Genomic DNA, 22,464 nt, shown 5'->3' on the forward strand with positions numbered 1-22,464 from the left:
TAATTCCAATATGATTCACTATATAATTGAGTATGATTCATACTGTGAACCATATATATTCGTATAAACGTGCTATAACTCATATAATCAATATTAAATAACACGTAAATAGTATATTCCGGTTAGGGTATACCTGAATTTGCCGGAATCGTTACAATGCGTGATGTGGCGAGTGTCACACCCCGACCAAAGGCGGCGGAACATGCCGGGGTGTAACGATTGCCCATAAGCGCATGAGACTATTTAAAGCGACAATATTTAACAAACTCATTTCATTTCACAACATCGAAAATGTCACATAACCAAATATTCATAGGTCAAAAATACAACAGGAAATATAACAAAATATAGCAAATCAAATATTGTTCATTTTTGCTAATATCCTAACGGTATTTGTGACGTTTTCCTCACCGAACTCCATAATCAACCTAGATGCAAACCTGTAACATTTCATAAAATAAAGTTTGTCAACACAAAGGTTGGTGAGCAATTCATAAGTTTGAACAATATGTATATAGTAAGAAACGCCACAATCTTGTATACAAAACCACAAATAAATAACAATAATTTGGATAGTATGAGGTCGCTAATAAGAATACATTAGCGGCACCGTCTATAAGAGAATACCAAATAGATTCGGATTTCATGAAGTCGTTAATAAGAATACATTAACGGCACCATGCTATAAGAAAATCCCAAATAGTTCACGGATTTATGAATCAACCTTCCAAAAGCGGTAAACACATAAGCATATAATCATTTTAGCATAGAACACCAAATCGAGCATTTATTTAAGTAAAGTATACAATAATGTTTGTGGTTTAAGACTCAAGTATAAAGCATTTGATTTGAATAAGTATGAAATGTCACCCCCAAAACAAAAGATAGAAAACGGGGTATGAAGTTACTCACGTTCAAGTAATAAACTTGAAAGTTTGATTATTTGGAGATTTTCCAGAACGACGAGTTAACGTATGGAGCCTAAAATAAAAGAAGTCTTGGATTTAGAAAGGTTGCCTTGAAGATCTTTAAACAAAATAAATGTTGCAAAAAGTAAACAATTTAAAGTTCGAGGTTTAAAATGTAACCATCTAAGAATTTATAATAATAACCATTTAAAAATGTGAGTTTGCTCAAAATCGGGTTAAAGTATCTAACCTTAATATTTACTTAACCAATGTTAAGTAATAAGGTGGGAAAAATGCTAAAATGCAAGTTCCATTGGGACAAAGATACTAAAACGGGTTTTTAACGAGTGTTCGGGTTGTCGGTTCGGGTCTTGAGGAATGGTCAAACCCAAAGTCAACTTTCCAAAATATTAATTATTATGAGATAACTCATTAAAATATAATAACACTTAACCAAGTATGTAAATCTATTGTTTTAGATCTAACAACGTATGTTAAGCGAGTGTTCGGTTTTGTCGGTCCAACTATGTTATGAGACCAAGTTGGATCCAACATTTCCATGTACTTAACAAAATAATTAAAATAAGTTTGTAAACTATTTTTACAGAAATATACAAGTCTTGATAGCTAAAAACACACTTGTGTGTCTTAAGCGAGTAAAAGTCGGATTGGTTCGGTTTCCATCTCACAACAAGTTCATAGATGGATTCTACATACCCATATATCATAGATCTTGTATAAAAATGTACAAATGAAAATATTTAAGTTCTACAACTAAAAAGGTCAACAACAAGTCTTTTTAACAAAAGTTCGGTTTGGTTCGGTTTCCATCTCACAATGAGTTCATAGACGGATTCCACATACCCAAGACTTGTAAATGTGACTAACAAACTAAAATAAGCAGAAGTTAGGCATAAATGATATGTGTAATAAGTTATGTGTGTGTGTGTATATATATATCAAGAACACGAAGTCCTCCATGAAGCCTTGCCTTATGACATTCGAAACTTAACCAACCGGAGTCGGTGAAGTAACAAATAAAGGAAACAAGGGGTGTGTATTATATATATGTTGTGCCACCATATTCAAGAGTTAGTAATGTTAGATGAACAAGTTAGAATGAAAGACTATAGTTAGTTTGACTTGAGAAGTCAAAACCTTCAAGAATACATAAATAAACAACCTTGAATCTATGGAGAAATGAGAGAGTGTTTAGAGAAGATGAACAACCAAAATGGTGTATGGAGCCTTGATTTTATAATGGTAAGAGTATGGTTCATACAAATAGGGTAAAGATGCATGTGATGGTTAAAATGGTCAAACAAGTTTTTGGTAAATGACAATAATAGTCCCCAAAGTTTGGTTTAAGTCATTTTTAAGAAGTTTTAAGGATCAAAAAGGATGTTTTCAAGACCCAACAAGTGTAAAACAATATTGTAACATAAAATCAATCATTTTGATTATATCATAAGCTTTGGTTTACAAAATGGGTCGGTTTACATGATAAACGAATACCAAAAACAAATACAAACGAGACCCGAAAATTTACGAATGTCACAGTATTCCCTACTTATGGAAATTTCGTCTCGAAATTAAGATGAACACGACGATGCAAACAAATGTGGATACTTCTCTTTCATTGCGTCTTCTCGTTCCCAAGTAAACTCCGTGATTCCCAACGAACTTTTACTAACCGAATTCGACTACGCTTGGTTTTCTTCTCCTTGCGATCCATAATCTCAACGGGTCGCTCAACCATAATCATAGACTCATCAACATGAACTTTGTCAAGAGGTATATGGTGGATACTTCTCTTTCATTGCGTCTTCTCTTTCCCAACACGTTCAAGAATCTTAAAAGGACCAACGAAACGAGGAGCTAGTTTACCCTTCTTTCCAAAACGGACTACCCCCTTCCAAGGGGATACTTTTAAAAGGACAAGATCGTCAACATTAAATTCGATCGGCTTTCGCCGTTTGTCGGCGTAACTCTTTTGACGATTTCTAGAGGCAAATAGATTTTTACGGATTTGATTAATGACATCGGTGGCTTCTTGGACCATTTCGGGTCCCGTGATTTGAGCTTCACTGTTTTCGTTCCAACAAATCAGAGAACGACATTTACGACAGTAAAGAGCTTGAAGAGGAGCCACATCAATGCTAGAGTTGTAGCTATTGTTGTAGGAGAACTCTATGAACGGGAGATGAGAATCCCAATTCCCACCGAAATCAATAACACACGCTCGTAGCACATCCTCGAGTGTTTGACTTGTACGTTCGGATTGACCGTCCGTTTGAGGATGATAAGCGGTGCTAAGATCGAGACGTGTTCCCAAGGCTTCTTGAAGAGAACGCCAAAAATGAGAGGTAAAACGGGCATCGCGATCGAAGATAATAGACAATGGCAAACCGTGTCGGCACACGATTTCCAGAACATAGATTTGAGCAAGCTGCTCGACAGAATACTTCTCGCGGATCGGAATGAAATGAGCCGATTTGTTTAATCGATCGATGATCACCCAAATACTATCGTTGCCTTTTTGGGTTTTGGGTAATTTGGTGATAAAGTCTATAGCAATGTCTTCCCATTTCCAAACGGGAATTGGTGGTTGCTCGAGTAGACCAAAAGGTCTTTGATGTTCGGCTTTGACTTTCGAGCAAGTAAGACATTTAGATACAAACAACGCTACGTCTTTTTTCATACCCGGCCACCAAAAGGTAGCACGAAGATCGAAGTACATCTTATCCGCACCGGGATGAACGGAATAATGCAAATTATGAGCTTCGTCGAGAATACAAGTACGAAGGTCATCGCGATCGGGAACCCACAAACGATTGAGAAAGTACAAAAGACCATCGGGTTTGGTTTCGAGTTGAAGTTCGGCTCCACATGACATTTCGTCGTACATGTTACCTTCTTCAACGGAGGTACGTTGAGCTTGAAAGATACGAATTTGAAGATCGGTTTGAACAATGACGCTTAGAAGCAGAACGGATTTAACATTAACCTTTCGACTTAGGGCATCGGCGACCACATTCGCTTTACCGGGATGGTAGCGAATTTCTCAATCGTAATCACTAAGTAATTCGGCCCATCGTTGTTGTCTCATGTTGAGATCTTTTTGGTTAAAAATATGTTGAAGGCTTTTATGATCGGTAAAGACCACCCATTTTGTACCATAAAGGTAATGTCTCTAGATTTTGAGAGCGAAAACGACGACACCAAGTTTGAGATCATGAGTCGTATAGTTCTTCTCGTTGACCTTAAGTTGTCTTGATGCGTATGCGATGACTTGATCTCGTTGCATGAGAACACAACCAAGGCCTTGACGGGAGGCATTGCAAAATACAACAAAATCGTCGTTTCCATCGGGAAGGTTTAGAACGCGAGCATTGCAAAGCATGTACTTGAGAGTACAAAAGGCTTCCTCTTGTTTCAAACCCCAATCGAAGGGTTGTCCCTTATGGGTGAGAGAGGTAAGAGGCAAAGAGATTTTAGAAAAATTCCGAATGAAACGCCGATAATATCCGGCCAAACCAAGGAAGGATCGAATTTCCGTGGGAGTCGTTGGAGTTTTCCAATCCTTAACGGCCTCAATTTTAGCAGGATCAACATGAATACCTTTTTCGTTTACGATATGTCCCAAAAATTGAACTTCCTCGAGCCAAAATTACATTTGGAGAATTTGGTATAGAGTTGTTCATTTCTAAGGAGCTCGAGAATGGAACGCAAATGATGTTCATGTTCGGCTTTGGATTTAGAGAAGATAAGGATGTCATCAATAAATACAATAACGAATTTATCAAGGAAGGGTTTGCAAACGCGGTTCATGAGGTCCATAAATACCGCGGGTGCATTTGTTAACCCGAAGGGCATAACCAAAAATTCGAAATGTCCATATCGAGTACGGAAAGCGGTTTTCAAAATGTCTTCTTTGCGAACACGCAATTGATGATAACCCGATCGAAGATCAATTTTGGAGAAACAAGTTGCGCCTTGAAGTTGGTCGAATAAGTCGTCGATACGTGGCAATGGATAACGATTTTTAATAGTAAGCTTGTTAAGTTCATGATAATCAATGCACATACGAAACGAACCATCCTTCTTTTTCACGAAGAGAACGGGAGCACCCCATGGAGAAGAGCTTGGACGAATGAAACCTTTATCGAAAAGTTCTTCGAGTTGGTTTGATAATTCTTGCATTTCCGACGGGGCTAAACGGTAAGGAGCCTTGGCCACGGGCATCGCGCCGGGCACAAGATCGATTTGGAAGTCAATCGGACGAACGGGAGGAATACCGGTGACATCATCGGGAAAGACATCAAGGAAATCACGAACAATAAGAATATCTTGGATTTTCCTTTCCTTTTTGTCCTTTGTCACCGAGAGAGCTAAAAACGGAACGTACTTTTAGCGTAAGTACTTTTGCGATTGAGCACACGACATGAGATTTAGCCTTCGAGACGTTGTGTTTCCAAAGACCTTAAGAACCTTGCCGTTAACGAGTGGGATGCGAATGAATTTATCAAAACAAACGACTTTGGCACGGTGCAAAGATAACCACTTCAAGCCTACTATGACATCGAAGCTACCCATTTGCATCGGGATGAGATCGATGGAGAATTTATGCTTAGAAAGAATAAGAGAACAATCGCGGACGACGGAATCGATGGTAATAGAATTTCCATTGGCAACTTCAACAGAGAACGGTCGGGAAAGTTTAGTTCGAGGCATCGCAAGTTTCGACTCAAATTTTAAAGAAATAAAACTTCTATCGGCACCGGTATCAAATAAAATAGAAGCCAAATGATAGTTCACCAAAAACATACCGTTCACAACATCGTTTGCCACTTTGCATTCAACATAAAAGCTTGCCCTTGATTACCATGGTTGACTTGAGGTGCTTGTTGTGGAGGTGGAGGTGGTGCTTGGATTGCTTGGATGGGTTGGATGAGTGGTGCATTGAGTTGGGGAATTTGGGGCTGGTAGGTTTGAACTTGGTAAGCTTGGGTTTGGTAGTAAGGTACAATCATGGTTTGGTTAGCAAAGGTAAGGCGAGGGCAATTGTTGCGGAAATGGTTTGGATCTCCACAATTGTAACAAGCTCGGGGTGGTTGGGGTTGGTTTGGTGGGTAAGGTGCATATCGGTTTTGGGGGTTTTGAGGAGTGGTTCTCGGTTGGTTTGGTGGGTTAGGTTGGGTTTGTTGTGTGGATCGGCATGAGGTGTTCAGATGACCATAACGGTTACAAATAGTGCATTGGCGACATGGTAAGTGTGAGGGGTGGTGGTGTTGACATTTATTACATAATGGGAAGGTACCGGTATAGGGCCTTCTGTTTTGTTGAGAAGTTTGGGTTTGTTGTTGAGGTTGGGTAACGGCAAAGTTTCGGTAGTTGTTTTTGGGTTTCTTCTTCTTGTTGTTGTTATTGTTGTGTCGGGAAGAGTTTGAGTAATTTATGGCTTGTGGTGCGGGTTCAACCTTGGCTTGCGGCGCGGGCTCGGGCTTGTCTTTCTCACTTGCTTTCTTGAGGGTTAGGGTACTCGCCTTCACGTGATTTTCCGATAGCCAACCGGCTAACGTGATGGCTTCCTCAAGGTTCACGGGTTTGCTACTCATAACTGAGTCCTGGATTTTCATCGGTAAACCCCCAATATATTTGTCAATTTCACGTTCGGTTGGGGTGACCAAGTGAGGTACAAGAATGCTTAGCTCGTGGAAACGGAGCGAGTAAGCGGCGTTATCACCACCTTATTGTTTTAGGTCCCAAAATTCTACCTCAAGCTTTTGGAGCTCATGTTTGGGACAGAATTTCTTCATCATAAGTGCCTTGAGCTCGGCCCACGGAAGAGCCATAGCCACATCCGAACCTTGGAGGTGCATAATACTCCCCCACCATGTTAGAGCGGTTTCTCTAAACATGCTTGACGCAAAATTTGTCTTTTTCGCGTCGGGGCATTCGCTATGTAAAAACACACTCTCGGTCGATTCTAACCATTGCAACAAGGTAGTCGCGCAATTGGTTCCAAGGAACTTGGACGGGTTGGCACTAGTAAATTGATTAAGTAGGTAACATGCGGGTTTGGGTTCAACGGGTGCAACAACGGGTGCGGGTAGTGTGGCTTGAATTTGGGTTATAAGTTCGGGAATCACAACAGCCATTTGTTTGGCGACGAGAGCGGCCATACGTCGGGTGGAGTTCTTGCGCGGTTGGTGTCTTAGAGGAGGCATGATAAAAATATATAAAGAAAATGGGATAAGTTTTGGGTAAAAGGGAATGAATATAAAGGTGTATAAAATAAATAAGATTTCGATTTTTGATTTTGTGAATCCTAGAGTTAGTATGGAGAAGATGTTAGTGTTAGATAAAATATAAAACTTTGTTTATAAATAACAAAACCGTAAACAAAACGTAAATGATTTTTGAGATGGTTAAAGCTTAAAAATTTGAGATTTTGAGATTTATAGAGTCGGAAAAACCGTGCACGAAATCACCATGGCTCGATATTCAAACACTAAAAAAAAGTTTTATAAAACACCACGTTGGAGTCTAAACATGTGCACGAGATCACCGCGACTTTTTCATGTTTTAGACTCAAATAACACTGATAACACAATAAATCGAGATACAACGTCATGCCAAAACACTAGTCCACGAAATCACCGTAGTCCTATTGTTTTAACACCGAAAATTTGGATGGGGACCGGAACGCTCGCATTCGACTACTTAAAGAATTGACATTTATAATACGGTTTATGGCCTAAAAAACGAGCATTATAACTCAACCATTCCAGGTAAGTAAATCACCTTTAATCCTTGGAATCTTTTTGTCAAATGGTCATTTTATAAGGTCTCGTTTTCTATGATGGCTACAAACCCGATATAAACGCAACCTTTAAGGGATTTGAAACAACAGGATTGTAATCCATAAAACACAATAAAAATCTACTTTTTGCGTTTTAAGGTAAGGATACCTTGGAAATACTATGAAAGTGTGTGTATGTGAACATTTAGGATATTGGTGAATTTTAAACAAGTTCATAAATAAACATGCGATATGAACAATAAAATAGAGTAAACACGTATGAACACACGTATAGGACCCTAAGCATAACAATTCTAGGTCGTTACGTCTAATCACCTATCTTAATTGTCATGGCTCTGATACCAATCTGTCACACCCCGACCAAAGGCGGCGGAAGTTATACTCTGAAATTAATAGTTATAAGAAAATTTTACCACAACAAAATTAATACCTTTTTTACAAGTTCCTAGAAGTTATACTCTGAAATTGGGATGTTACATCCCAAAATTCATTTCTTATTTTATTAAACACAAGATGGCCGGGTGCCTGCGTGATGCGGCGAGTGTCACACCCCGACCAAAGGCGGCGGAACATGCCGGGGTGTAACGATTGCCCATAAGCGCATGACACTATTTAAATCGACAATATTTAACAAACTCATTTCATTTCACAACATCGAAAATGTCACATAACCAAATATTCATAAGTCAAAAATACAACAGGAAATATAACAAAATATAGCAAATCAAATATTGTTCATTTTTGCTAATATCCTAACGGTATTTGTGACGTTTTCCTCACCGAACTCCATAATCAACCTAGATGCAAACCTGTAACATTTCATAAAATAAAGTTTGTCAACACAAAGGTTGGTGAGCAATTCATAAGTTTGAACAATATGTATATAGTAAGAAACGCCACAATCTTGTATACAAAACCACAAATAAATAACAATAATTTGGATAGTATGAGGTCGCTAATAAGAATACATTAGCGGCACCGTCTATAAGAGAATACCAAATAGATTCGGATTTCATGAAGTCGTTAATAAGAATACATTAACGGCACCGTGCTATAAGAAAATACCAAATAGTTCACGGATTTATGAATCAACCTTCCAAAAGCGGTAAACACATAAGCATATAATCATTTAAGCATAGAACACCAAATCGAGCATTTATTTAAGTAAAGTATACAATAATGTTTGTGGTTTAAGACTCAAGTATATAGCATTTGATTTGATTAAGTATGAAATGTCACCCCTAAAACAAAAGATAGAAAACGGGGTATGAAGTTACTCACGTTCAAGTAATAAACTTGAAAGTTTGATTATTTGGAGATTTTCCAGAACGACGAGTTAACGTATGGAGCCTAAAATAAAAGAAGTCTTGGATTTGGAAAGGTTGCCTTGAAGATCTTTAAACAAAATAAATGTTGCAAAAGGTAAACAATTTAAAGTTCGAGGTTTAAAATGTAACCATCTAAGAATTTATAATAATAACCATTTAAAAATGTGAGTTTGCTCAAAACCGGGTTAAAGTATCTAACCTTAATATTTACTTAACCAATGTTAAGTAATAAGGTGGGAAAAATGCTAAAATGCAAGTTCCATTGGGACAAAGATACTAAAACGGGTTTTTAACGAGTGTTCGGGTTGTCGGTTCGGGTCTTGAGGAATGGTCAAACCCAAAGTCAACTTTCCAAAATATTAATTATTATGAGATAACTCATTAAAACATAATAACACTTAACCAAGTATGTAAATCTATTGTTTTAGATCTAACAACGTATGTTAAGCGAGTGTTCGGTTTTGTCGGTCCAACTATGTTATGAGACCAAGTTGGATCCAACATTTCCATGTACTTAAGAAAATAATTAAAATAAGTTTGTAAACTATTTTTACAGAATTATACAAGTCTTGATAGCTAAAAACACACTTGTGTGTCTTAAGCGAGTAAAAGTCGGATTGGTTCGGTTTCCATCTCACAACAAGTTCATAGATGGATTCTACATACCCATATATCATAGATCTTGTATAAAAATGTACAAATGAAAATATTTAAGTTCTACAACTAAAAAGGTCAACAACAAGTCTTTTTAACAAAAGTTCGGTTTGGTTCGGTTTCCATCTCACAATGAGTTCATAGACGGATTCCACATACCCAAGACTTGTAAATGTGACTAACAAACTAAAATGAGCAGAAGTTAGGCATAAATGATATGTATAATAAGTTATGTGTGTGTGTGTATATCAAGAACACGAAGTCCTCCATGAAGCCTTGCCTTATGACATTTGAAACTTAACCAACCGGAGTCGGTGAAGTAACAAATAAAGAAAACAAGGGGTGTGTATTATATATATGTTGTACCACCATATTCAAGAGTCAGTAATGTTAGATGAACAAGTTAGAATGAAAGACTATAGTTAGTTTGACTTGAGAAGTCAAAACCTTCAAGAATACATAAATAAACAACCTTGAATCTATGGAGAAATGAGAGTTTTTGAAGAAGATGAACAACTAAAATGGTGTATGGAGCCTTGCTTTTATAATGGTAAGAGTATGGTTCATACAAATAGGGTAAAGATACATGTGATGGTTGAAATGGTCAAACAAGTTTTTGGTAAATGACAATAATAGTCCCCAAAGTTTGGTTTAAGTCATTTTTAAGAAGTTTTAAGGATTAAAAAGGATGTTTTCAAGACCCAACAAGTGTAAAACAATATTGTAACATAAAATCAATCATTTTGATTATATCATAAGCTTTGGTTTACAAAATGAGTCGGTTTACATGATAAACGAATACCAAAAACGAATACAAACGAGATTCGAAATTGACGAATGTCACAGCGAGTGTTTGAAAACAGACCCGGGTAATCATGTAATAATTATGGGTGTTCATGGTTCGGTTTGAAACCTTACAACCATTTAAATCAGTCTTCGGTTAAGTTTCAAGGTTGGTTTTTCTTTAACTTTCTGTTTCAATTTTCAACGGTTTAGTTTCAATTTTGGACGACAAATAATCGTTACTAACAGTTTGGCATGCATGTTTAACTTAAAAACCGTCACCATGGCATGAACATGAACACCCATACATAACATGATAATTTTTTTAATTGAAAAAAACTCCAACAATATCATACTCAAATTAAAGAGATAACATGTTCGTTTTTATGATGCAACATTTTTTAAAAAAATATTAACGTATGAAAAAGTTATGTCAGTTTAAAATTTGCGGCAGTAGTTAGTTTAAAATTAAAATAAATAGTAGTAAATGGTTAAAGATGAGTAGACAAAATTATAAGTATTCTTTAATTTAATAAAAGTTGAGGATGAAAATTATAAATATTTTAACTGAACTGAAAGTGAAGACTTTATGATTTAAAGACCATATTGTTCCTCTTTAAAATGTTATATAGGTTGTATCATGTGTTTAATAGTTTGTAAATTACTTAATCATTTTAATTTGGTCTCCTCTCCTCTATTATTATATATATAGTATAGATATTTAGTAAACTTTGACTAAACAATTTAGCCGTGTGGATTTTGAAAGGTATGACTGGAAGTGAATAGATCTTGTTAGTGTTTTGAGTTATTAAAGATTTTAAGGAAATAAATAAAAATGAAAAAAGAGAATGGTAGTTAAATAGACTCTTTTTTTTGTGGGCCTACGCAACTCTCAAGTTTCAACCATTTGGTTACTTAAGAATCAAAATATAGTATGTACATGAGAAGTTTATTCTAGTATATACAACGATGACGACGATGACAACAACAGTAACAATAGGGGTTAGAGAGGTGAATATTTTATTTTTAATTTGCTTGGTAACTTTTAAAAACTATATGTTTACTTGATGATGAATCTTTCTTATAAGAACTTATGTATTAAACAAGAACACGTTAATGTTACCACATAAGCACATGAATTTATAGGGTTTTAAGTAAAACTCATGTAACATCATAGGCAAATCTTATATCATCAATTTTGATATATTTACTAGATGAGATTGGGTCATAAGGAATTCATCGCCTCAAATATCACCAACGCGTTATGGAATTAGATGAGATGATAATTCCACAATTAAGTGTGCTTAGGTGGGAGTAGTACTAGGACACGCGATCTCGTGGGAAGTCTCCATCGGGACAAATCTTTGAGCTTCATGTGGGTAGGGATGACAATGAGTCGGGTTTAGGTAATCTTAACCCTATACGTGGTTATAAAAGCGTGTCCCACACCTGTAGATATTGGGTAATTACCAATCATGTATAGGGTATACCCGCGGGTTTATTAAAAATACCCGTTGGATTGAAAACTCGTTGAGTATCTACCAACATATCTTATACATGTATATCATATTTTGTCACAATCTTGATGATATCTAAAAGGACGGTATTTGAATTCTTGTTCAGTGGTAGTGAAATATAAGATCGCAACGTAAACCACTAATCCAACTTTATCCAGTGTTATGTTCATTATTAATGTCATAATAATGATTCAGATTGAAGTTAACTTGTTACCATGTTGTGAGATTTACTAAACAAAGGATGTTCATTCAAATGTATATGATAGGAGGAAAAAGGAGAACATTACTCAAACGATATAACGAATCACTTTCATTATATAAGCAATTTTAACAGCTTTACTCTTATTCACGAGCGTGCGACCACCAAGATCGATGATCATATATGTTATGCGTCATCGGCTTTGTGAAACTATGAATATCAAATTTTAATAAAAGTAAGTGTTCTTTTTGTGGCTCGAAGAGCTCGTGTCTTTGCACAGCATTGATCGGACTTCGATGATCGATCTTGGTGGTTCCAAGTCTTTATCTTGAAGTGCATTGCCAAGTAATTTTTGCATTTGTGATCCAAATGTGTCATCCAAAATCTGCAAATTTTATCACAAAATTGTTGTATTTAAAAATGATAATGACTTATTTTAAATACTCAAAAAGAATACTAATAAAAATGGAGCTACTTACAGAGACAGCAACTGTTGACCCTTTGTACACTGATTTGTTTTCTTTCCTGTTCTCAAGAAAACTCAAAACATCCTGCAACAACGTCAACATAATTTACATATCAATTTACTATACCTTTTTTTCTTATAGAGATTTATATATGAAATACAAAAAATACTTGCCTGTCCCATGCGGTCCCAATACCCTCGACACACTGCAATAAAAACGTGCGTCTCAAAGACGTTGTGCAGATGATTCACCGTGTTAATAAGCTGCTCAGTTAGTGGTTGCATTCTGCTTCTGATCTCAGATTCAGTCATACTTCCCTTTGAATCTTGAAGAATTTTCTTTAATTTTGTACCATTTTGGATCCTTGTCTATAGCATAAAAAATAATGGCTCAATCAAACAATAATATTACACACACAAAAAAAACAATAACAAGGAGTGGATGTAAGTTGGATTACTTAAGATACACCTAAATTCACTAAATTGCGCACGTATAATATAAAGATGGCATATTAATACTTTAAGGTGTTATCCAACCCATACTTATATATAAAAAAAGAACCAGCATGCCCATTAAAGTAGCGGCGTGCAGCAAACTGAAATAACCGAACACAACCCAAACCCAACGGTTCTGAATTGACAGTTGGGTTTCAGTTTTGCATGTTCCGAAAACCGGAAAAACTGAACCCAACCCATAAAGAAAACGACTTTTCTTATTCAATTTATGAATATAATGTGTATTATTTTTATGTTAAATCATTAAAATAATGACAATTTATGAATATTATTTTTATGTTAAATCATTAAAATAATAACAAATGGTGTCAACAAAAATATTAGGCACAAAGTTTCAGGCTCAAATTAATTACTTTTCGGCCCAAATGGAAAAACTGAAACCAAACCGAACCCATTGTGAAAACGAAAAAGAAAACGAAGCTGAACAGTTTTTAAAAACCTAATTACCGGATTTTCGGTTTTGGTATGGTTTGATTGGTTTCAGCCGAAAACATACCCACACGCATCCCTACATAATAGAAAGACACTTACATTTGCAACAAGTTTCTCTACAACTGCTTGAAGATAGTTTCTAAACTTTGATCTAAGCATCACGGTCACTTCACTTAAACGCTCTCCAGCTGCTGTATTTCCCTCATCGGGGATACAACACGAGCCCCATGACTTTATTTGACCTTCAATCTTGGGGCGCAAAACATCTAGCATTCGCTTCATTGAGTTCAATAGAATGCCAAGCTGAGCAATATAAGAAACAAACACAAGCATTAATATAAAGAATAAATTTGCATGCCCACAAAAAAAAAGTTACAGTCTTTTAAACTTTTAAAAGGATAAATCACAAGAAAATGACTCATTTCCTTGCCACCACAAAAATAAACAAAGGTTTCTTTTACCATGCATTTATTGTAATTTATACATTTGGTTGATATAAAGATAAAAAAATCTGCATGCCCACAAAATAAAAAAAGATACTTTTTTAAAAACTTTTAGAAGGATAAATCACAATAAAAATGATCTGTTTTCTTATTTTCACCATTACAAAAAATAACAAAGGTTTCTATTACTTTGCATTTATTGTAATTTAGACATTAGGCAAATGGCCTAAATGTTGCAAGTTTCATAAGAATCTCAAAATATAGGAATGCTGGTGTCGTAGGTTAAGAATATGCAATTATGAAAATCGATTTCAAACTATAATCATACCTCATGAGGCACAGCATAAGGATTCGTGGTTCTCTTGGCAAGCTTTTGGACATACTTGAAGCCAAACTTCTTTGGTGTTAGGTTCTCTTTCAAAGGCGCTACAACATCTGCAAATTGTTTGTCCAAAGCTTCGATTACCGCCTTTTCAACGTCTGCAACGGCCTACAAAGTTTTTTATGAAAACAGTGTTATAACAACTCTTTTGACACGATACACATGAATATCATTTTTCATTTTGATGGTCCCATTTATAAGAAATAAAGATATGATTAGGGGCATACATTCTCCAAAGCAAAGGTATACTCTGGCCATCTGCATATTATGACATCGTAATCGTTTAAAGTTTCTTTAAGTCGGTCATACATTTCATCCAGAAACGGGGTTGTTGAATGTTGTGTTCTAACACCAGACCTTTTTACCTGCAACTTCACAAACATTCTCATCAATTCACTTTTCAAACTATATTTCCTAATATATATATATTTATGATCCATTCATTGCATATTCAATAGCCAGTGATGCATAGTACTTTCTGATATAGTTATTAAACTTGATTAAAATATAACTAATTCATCCATCTGATTAAAATTTTAGTATTTGAAACGACAAATAATATTAGTTAAATACGTACAAAAAGTGTTTTGAACTTCCGTATGTTTTTCTGAGAAGTGAAATATGCCTAGGGTTGTAAACAATCCGAGCCGAAATATTCTAAAAAAGATGAAATGTTGAGCTGAAGCTCGGCTCGTGAAAAGCCCATGGTTCAACAAGCCAGCTCGGCTATTTTTTTTTTAAAATTAAATTTTGTATTTTTCGAAGATTGATATATATGAAAAGAGTAATAACCAAGTTATAATGGTTACTAGTTCACAGTTACTCCATAAAAAAATATCATACAGGCTTTAAGTTACAAAATACAGTTTCAACTTATAAATTTGGGTTATAAGTTTGAACAATCTGGGCTTTTATTTAAACGCACCAACGAGCCAGCTAATGAGCATGCCACAAGCCGAGCCGACCTTGGCTTGGGCTCGGCTCGTTTACAGACTAAGCTGATTCGGCTTGTTTACAAACACATACCAACATCATGAGAACAAAATGGGATACCTTGTCTGAGTTACATGTCTCAAGCAATGAACTGCGCTTATCTTGAATCCAAATGATGATATAAAGATGAAACAATTCTTTTGCATCAAGCCCACCTTTCACAGGACTGCAAAACAATATTAATTTTGTTATGGAAATAATAACAATCATGTATAATACAAATAGAAGAAAAATGATGCACAATTTACTTGATATTCCAGCTGGCAAGATCCTTCTGGAAGTCTGCAGCTGCAATCACAAGCTCTGTAACGGGCCGAGAAGGACCCGTTGGAGGGCAGGTAACAAGAAAGGACCGCAATCGGTTGCAAAGTTCTACACTGTATATTGCAGATGAAAGATTCGGTAGGTCGATGAAACTGCAAAAGAAAAGGTAACAACTAACGATGTTACTTGTTTGTTTTCACCAGAACCAGTTTTGACCCGTTACTTGGCCCGTCTGATCGACCCGCTTTTTCTGTTATTCAATTAGTATAACTTTGGTGATGAAAGTAATTACCTTGGAAGTTTATTGCAATCATGAATCTGAATATCTGTAAAGATCTCATTCCTAATGTTTAGGCAAAGAGTTTTCATCTTTTGATAAGCGGTTGAAACAGTAATGGGGTCCATCACATTTCCTTCACCCGTGCCACTAACATATTCATCTGTTTCGGTTAAGTGCCTTCTTGATCTTTTCTTAGCAGCAGCCTAAAAATAGAAACACAAATAAGCATAAAATAAATAAATAACATAAAATAAAGTTGCATATTAGTAAGGGTCGATTTGGGGCATATTTTTTCTTACGGTTCATATGAGTAAAAACGTTTTAAAAGATAACGGTACACGTGTGAACCTGAAAGTAGCTGTATAATTTCTTTTGTGCCTCAGGAGATAATATATCATGAAGCAGATTATACAGTTTCACAGCAGGTTCCAAAACCGGTGCAGCAACGCCAGAAGCTGGTCTAAAAACATCAATGATGCCAGATGGCAATTGCTCGTCTAATGACTTGTAGTTTGAAAAAACAACAGAACAAGTCTGCTCAATTTGCTCTTCAATCTCACCCAAAATCCTATTCTGCAAAAACCAGCAAAAGAACATACTGTTTTAGTTAAAAGGTATAAATATCAAAGGGCATGTGTGATTTTTTTAACCTCTTGATGGCTCAGAGTGCTCTTAGCATGTTCCTTCATCATAACGGGCAGCAGTAACTCGTATACTAATGAGAGACAATCGTTTGTGGGAGTGGCAACATCCATGATGTAGGATAGGTACCTGAAGAATACAAATTAATATCATGCATGTACTATAATAAAATCACAATTAGAGGGGGCAAAGCAAGTGGGTTGGGCCCTAGTTCAAAATCTAACTAATCAAAACTAGCTCAAATCGTCACGTTTGTAAACGAGCCTAGTCGAGTCCGCTTGGTCTGCAAACGAGCCGAGACAGAGCTAAGATTAGCTTGGCTCGTGGCTCATCTAAACGAGCTGGATCAGCTCAACTCAGTTGTAAACGAACCGAGACCGAGCCCACCTGGCGCGGCTCGTTTAAAGCCATGATTGGGCCAAAGAACATCCGAGTACCTTAGCTTCGTGTAAGCCTCAGAAACGCCATAATACGATGCAAACTCACTGAGTAACCATTTCCACGGGTCATGCAGCATCAAATTTCTTTGTTGAAAGTTTTGCTCTTTCATAGCAGCCTCCATAGCAAGATCATACGCCATTGTTTCAGCAATAGACCCACACTGTCAACCAACAAAACTGTTTGGTCAAAAGGTGGACGTTTTTAGTCAAACAAAGATGTAAACAACTCACCTTGATGCTACTTTCATCTAATCGAGTCGTATAAGTTATATGCAGTTGGATCTTTCCAACAAGTTCATGCTCCGGTTCTCTATATATAGACCACCATCTTAATTTGTCATTCTACACACACAGATTTGTTATCATTTTATATATATATATATATATATATATATTACAAATGCATAAGATATATAAGGGATAAAGGTTCAAAGAAGCTTCACCTGATCTTCAGAAATAGTGGCCACTTGGACCAACACACGGCCATAATGACCGCCTTTCGTGTCTTGCACTTCAATAATCAAATCATCCCCGAGGCTATCTGGCAAACTGCGGCATCAACATGTCAGAAACATTACATTCATAAACCTCGAAAAAAAGATTTGGGATTTGGGTTTTATAGGATATGTACAATGTATGTGTTTCATGAGAGCCAGGTTGCATGCGAATAGTATCCCCTTCAGCTGAACTTTTGAGTCTTAGTAGACATAAGTATGATTCTGTTCAACATCATGAATAACTATAATTAGCTACTAATTTTTCTTAAAAGAATTCAAAATTTTGAGGTTAATTTGAATATTCTTTAAAACTCAAACTGATTTGTGAGATATTTCTGATAATTATAAATAAATAGCTTCTAATTTTTCTTAATAAGAATTCAAATTTTGAGCTTAACTTGAATATGCTTTAAAATTCAAACTGAATCATGAGAAATATTTACTAAAAGTTACAGAACATAATTACATAAATAACTACAAACCTTGTACTTCAAATCCGGATGAACGACTACGCAGGGATGAACCTCCAACTTTAATAAGACCAGAAACTTGTTTGATATAATCAGTGTTGGCTTGCATGTAAGCCAAACTATGGCGGGAAAACGAACCGTTTGCAGGCGCCCGAGGTGAGAAATGAATATTTTTAACCGCTTTGCACCCGGAAGACACTTTTGATTGTAAAGTACCAAAGTGGCGTCTAAAGGTTTCCATTTTTGGTGGTTTGATGGATGCAAAACTGCACCCTGCTGGTGGGTCCACCGTCATCTTCACCTTACGCACTGCAACGTAATGATCATATATATAATGCTATTGTTAAGTGAAGAACGACAAATAATATTAATGGTGTGTTAATTAGTGGAATGCTAACAATACCTTCCACTTTCATCTTCCCAACCATTTTCTTTGGTTTTTGAACATTCACTTCGCTACCAACTTTAGACGCACGTGTAACAAGCAATTCTTCCTCTGGTAGTAGTAACACTTGTTGCAAACTGCCAGTAAATGTTATCACTTAAGAACTAACATATACAATGATCATAAATAACATATTGTTTGTGTTCATCTTATGTTAGTTCATGAACCGTTCGAGACAATGAACGAACATGAACACATGTATTCTTCGTCCGTTTATGTTCGTCAGAGTTCGTTCATTTAAATTCGTCTGTTTGAATTTTTGTTAATTCACGTTTATTTGAGTTAGTTGGTTAATATAAACATTTAAATTGTTTAGGCCCATAACAATTTAGTCTAGTTTTAATAACTTTTTAGGCACAACACATTGATGTTCACATTTACTTTTAATTGGTTTTAGCTCAGTTATGTTCACTCATCTATGCTCAGTTATATTCTTCATGAACCATTTGTTTACATAATTAATGGACGAACATAAACGAGCACGAACAAGTTCATTTTCTTAATGAACAAACACATATAAGAAAACTCCATTCGTACAATGTTCTTGTTCGACCGTTTGTTCAGTTAAAGTTAAATTAACACGAGCATGCCACGTTTGTGTTTGTTAGGCGGTTCGTTTACATGCGTATAAACCACTAGTGAAATGGGAGTAAAACTTTAACAAACTAGGCTAAACAAAGGGTAATTAGGTAATTACAGATAGGATATAGATGAAAATGAAACTCACTTGAAGGCGCGTCGAAGCATAGCACACTCATTTTCCAAGAAAACTGGGGCCTCCATGCAACCTTTAGCCCAAGAATGTAGGCAGAGTCGAACGCATGCATCGTATGCAATCATACCATGCCATGGCCCAAGTGAACTAAATAAAAGAATATACATATATAAGCATAATGTTTATTTTATAAAGAAACTAATGTAACTAACTTCTAGTTATTTATGTAATGCACCTTGCATGAAACGTGGGAAGACGAGTAGCAATAGAATCTGAACCAGTTTTAGCACCAATGCTCCTATACAAACATGAATGAGTGTCACAAAGAGGTCTGATTTGGTGTATTTGATGAGCCGAACCAAAGGTTCACTTTTTACTATTAAAAATCAGATTCAAACTTTACATTATTTTATAATGCTTTAATTCATCAAGTTTGTGAATTGACCCATTTACTTCTGAATGGGTATGTTTGGGTTATGATCTATCACTGATGGATGAAATGGGTCAAATGAAAAATTGAGCTAAAGGTAAGCGGGTCAAGCATGTTGATAATCACTCAAAAGTATATATTGATGCTTGTATTTGGAAAAGTACCAGAAACTAAAATACTTGCAGGCCTAGTGATCAATCCGACCTTGCGGGCCTAGTGATCAATCCGACCAGACCCATTTTGGCCAGCAACTAAAAACAACCCATTGCATACTAAAGGGTCTTGTCCACGGGTTGACGTGTTGAACCCGATACAAACCCGAAAATTTTACATGAACCCAAACCCAAACACAACACATGTATTCACTGGTCGACACAAGCATGAGTCATTTAACCCGTTAAAAAGTTACAACTTTTTTTTGCATACTAATACTTCATATTTCTAAATTATTATTTTCATTTTTTAAAAGAAATTATGTTTAAAACACGGCAAAAAAAAAATTAATAATTCAGGCATAAAAACACCCAAATAGTTTAAGTTATTACATAAACACAATGTAGAAAACTAAAAATTAAGTAAATGGATCAAGCGGGTCAACCCATGAATCCGCCGGTTTTGACACGTACATGACCAATTTAGATTAAACCCAAACCTGCGAATTCTGTGTTAGGTTCGTGTTGTGTCAGATTTTCACACCCTTATATGTTCGGGTGAGCAAATTAGTCAAAGTGGACAACTAGACACACAATATCAAGAAAGCACAAAACGAACCTAGATGCATCCAAGGTCTCGTGTTTATGACCCTCGTTTAAAGCTGCAACGGTCGGTTTCTCAACACTTGCATTAGCTTCCAAGTCATGTGATGCACTATTCGTTTTAGAACACAGAGAATATTTGTCTAGTTTAATTTCCCCTAAAGAATTCAAAATCGGAGGCGCACTAGGAACATCTTCCTTCAAAGACTGCTGATTCTGAATATTATTAGTATGCAACTCCTGCAAAGATTGAACCCTTTTTACCAAACTATTCACAAAAATGATATCTTTTAACACTCAAGAAATATACAATCTTGAACAAGATGAAAATGTATCAAGATTTAACCTTTCTTGAAGAATAACAATCTTTATGAGGCAAACTCTCAATACTAGCTCCCACTTGTGTAGTTGAATACTCTGAGCTTTCAACAGAATCATCTGACTCGTCATCATCTTCTGTATAAACACTGCTTCTAACATCATACCTATTGGCCCCCCTCAACCGATCACTCATGGTCCCATTTCTTCCTGTTTCGACCGAAGAGCTCACGTCGCTGGAGTACACATGATACTGCGGACGCCTTTGTACAGGATCATGATGCCTGTTATTATTACTAACAGAATCTTGAGGTGAGTATGGTCCAAGATATACTTCCTCTGTGTCTGAGTCTGTTGACATGTCTTCTGATGTGGAGTTAGTGTCGTCGTGTGGTAAAACTTGAGAGAGTGGAACAACACCACTTTTGAACTTTGAAGGTGGAGGCAAGCCGAAAGCTCTGGACCCGGTTCTTGAAGAGACCGGGTTGGTTCGGGCCTGTTGATTCGATGCAGAGTGAGTAACATTATTACCTGATCCCTGCTTTTTCAAAGCATTAACATCAGTGTTAATGGGCCAGTTTTCAGCTTGAACAAAGTCAAGAACTGAAAATTCTGTTTTTGGGTTTCTTAAAACAGTTTTCGGTTTTCAATATGGGTTTAGTTGGCTTTTTTTGGTTTTTTTAATAGCAAAACGAAAACCAATCCGAAAAAATGGTTTATTGAAAAACATAAAACCAAACAGTTGTTTTTTACTTTTTTTTATTGGATTCGGTTATTTTGGTTCGGTTGCATCAATTATTCCAGTTATGGTTTGGTTTTTTTGAGGTTTTATTTAACATAAAACCATACCGTTGATTTTTTATTGTGTTTACTTATTTTGGTCACAGGTTTGGTTATTTCTGTTTTTGTTGATAGCAAAATCAGACAGAAAAATCAGTTTTTAAGAATCATAAAACCAACGTATCGCTTCTTATTGAGTTCGGTTATTTTAGTTCAGTTGCGTCGGTTACGGTTCAGTAATATAGGTTGCATATGGAAAACCATCTGATTCAAATTCTTAAGTGAATATCATAATTTAAAATTTTGAATCGAAGAAACAATTACCAACTTGGATTAAATCCTAAAATTTCATCAAATTATAAAAACCAATACAGCCAGACACAAATTATAATATAACCAAGCTCAATTTCAAGATTTTAAGTGATTAAAACATGTATTAAACAATTAAAATGATTAAAGTAAAGAAACAAGTTCAAAAGCAACACCTGTTTGGCCCATTTGACAGCATTTGTATCAAGTCCTTGAGTAAACATTTTCTTGATGGAAATTGAATTCAAAATTCAAGAAACCTGAAAAAGGTTGGAAATTTAGATCCAAGATTCATAAATAACAAAAACCCAGAAAGGAAAAGTGATCATCATAATAATAATAATATAAGAGCTTACAATAAGTTGCATGCTACTATTATATAAACATAAACAAATTCAAGAATGAATTAGGGTTTCAAATTATTATTGCTGTTGGAAGCCAAGTAGCTGAAGAGAAATAGAGAGACGTTGAAGATGAGATTATTTATTTATTTAAAAAAGTGGAATTTAAATTTAAAATAAAGAAATAATATATAAAAGCCCGTGATGAGTGAGAGGGTTTCTCTTTCTTTCTCTCTCTTCAAGAAAAGAAAAGAAAATGTTTGTTTAAATTCAAATTTTTGGCAATCATTCATGGGAACTTTAGTTTGTTGTGGTTAAAAGATCTTTTCTT

At 35.8% G+C, this 22,464-nt stretch overlaps 1 protein-coding gene across 1 annotated transcript; it reads right to left on the reverse strand.

The window, feature by feature from the left end:
* Window positions 1–12,375: 12,375 nt before the first annotated feature.
* On the reverse strand, window positions 12,376–22,230 carry LOC143596601 (uncharacterized). The gene is made up of 23 exons (XM_077075337.1): window positions 22,149–22,230; window positions 21,969–22,052; window positions 20,732–21,241; window positions 20,402–20,625; window positions 19,436–19,498; window positions 19,213–19,347; window positions 18,444–18,562; window positions 18,053–18,349; window positions 17,705–17,792; window positions 17,517–17,622; window positions 17,305–17,415; window positions 17,071–17,234; window positions 16,642–16,762; window positions 16,340–16,564; window positions 16,004–16,194; window positions 15,696–15,863; window positions 15,508–15,613; window positions 14,682–14,819; window positions 14,401–14,562; window positions 13,729–13,932; window positions 12,856–13,050; window positions 12,695–12,766; window positions 12,376–12,600 (listed from the first exon to the last, which is right to left on the reverse strand). Exons 2-23 carry the CDS (start codon window positions 22,014–22,016, stop codon window positions 12,442–12,444), a joined length of 3,606 nt encoding a protein of 1,201 aa, XP_076931452.1. The 5' UTR covers window positions 22,017–22,052; window positions 22,149–22,230; the 3' UTR covers window positions 12,376–12,441.
* Between the last annotated feature and the right edge of the window lie 234 nt (window positions 22,231–22,464).

Source organism: Bidens hawaiensis, unplaced genomic scaffold (assembly GCF_021521415.1).
Source record: "Bidens hawaiensis isolate Kalapana, Puna unplaced genomic scaffold, B.hawaiensis_p1.1 tig00046752_1, whole genome shotgun sequence".
Classification (NCBI taxonomy): Eukaryota; Viridiplantae; Streptophyta; class Magnoliopsida; order Asterales; family Asteraceae; genus Bidens; species Bidens hawaiensis.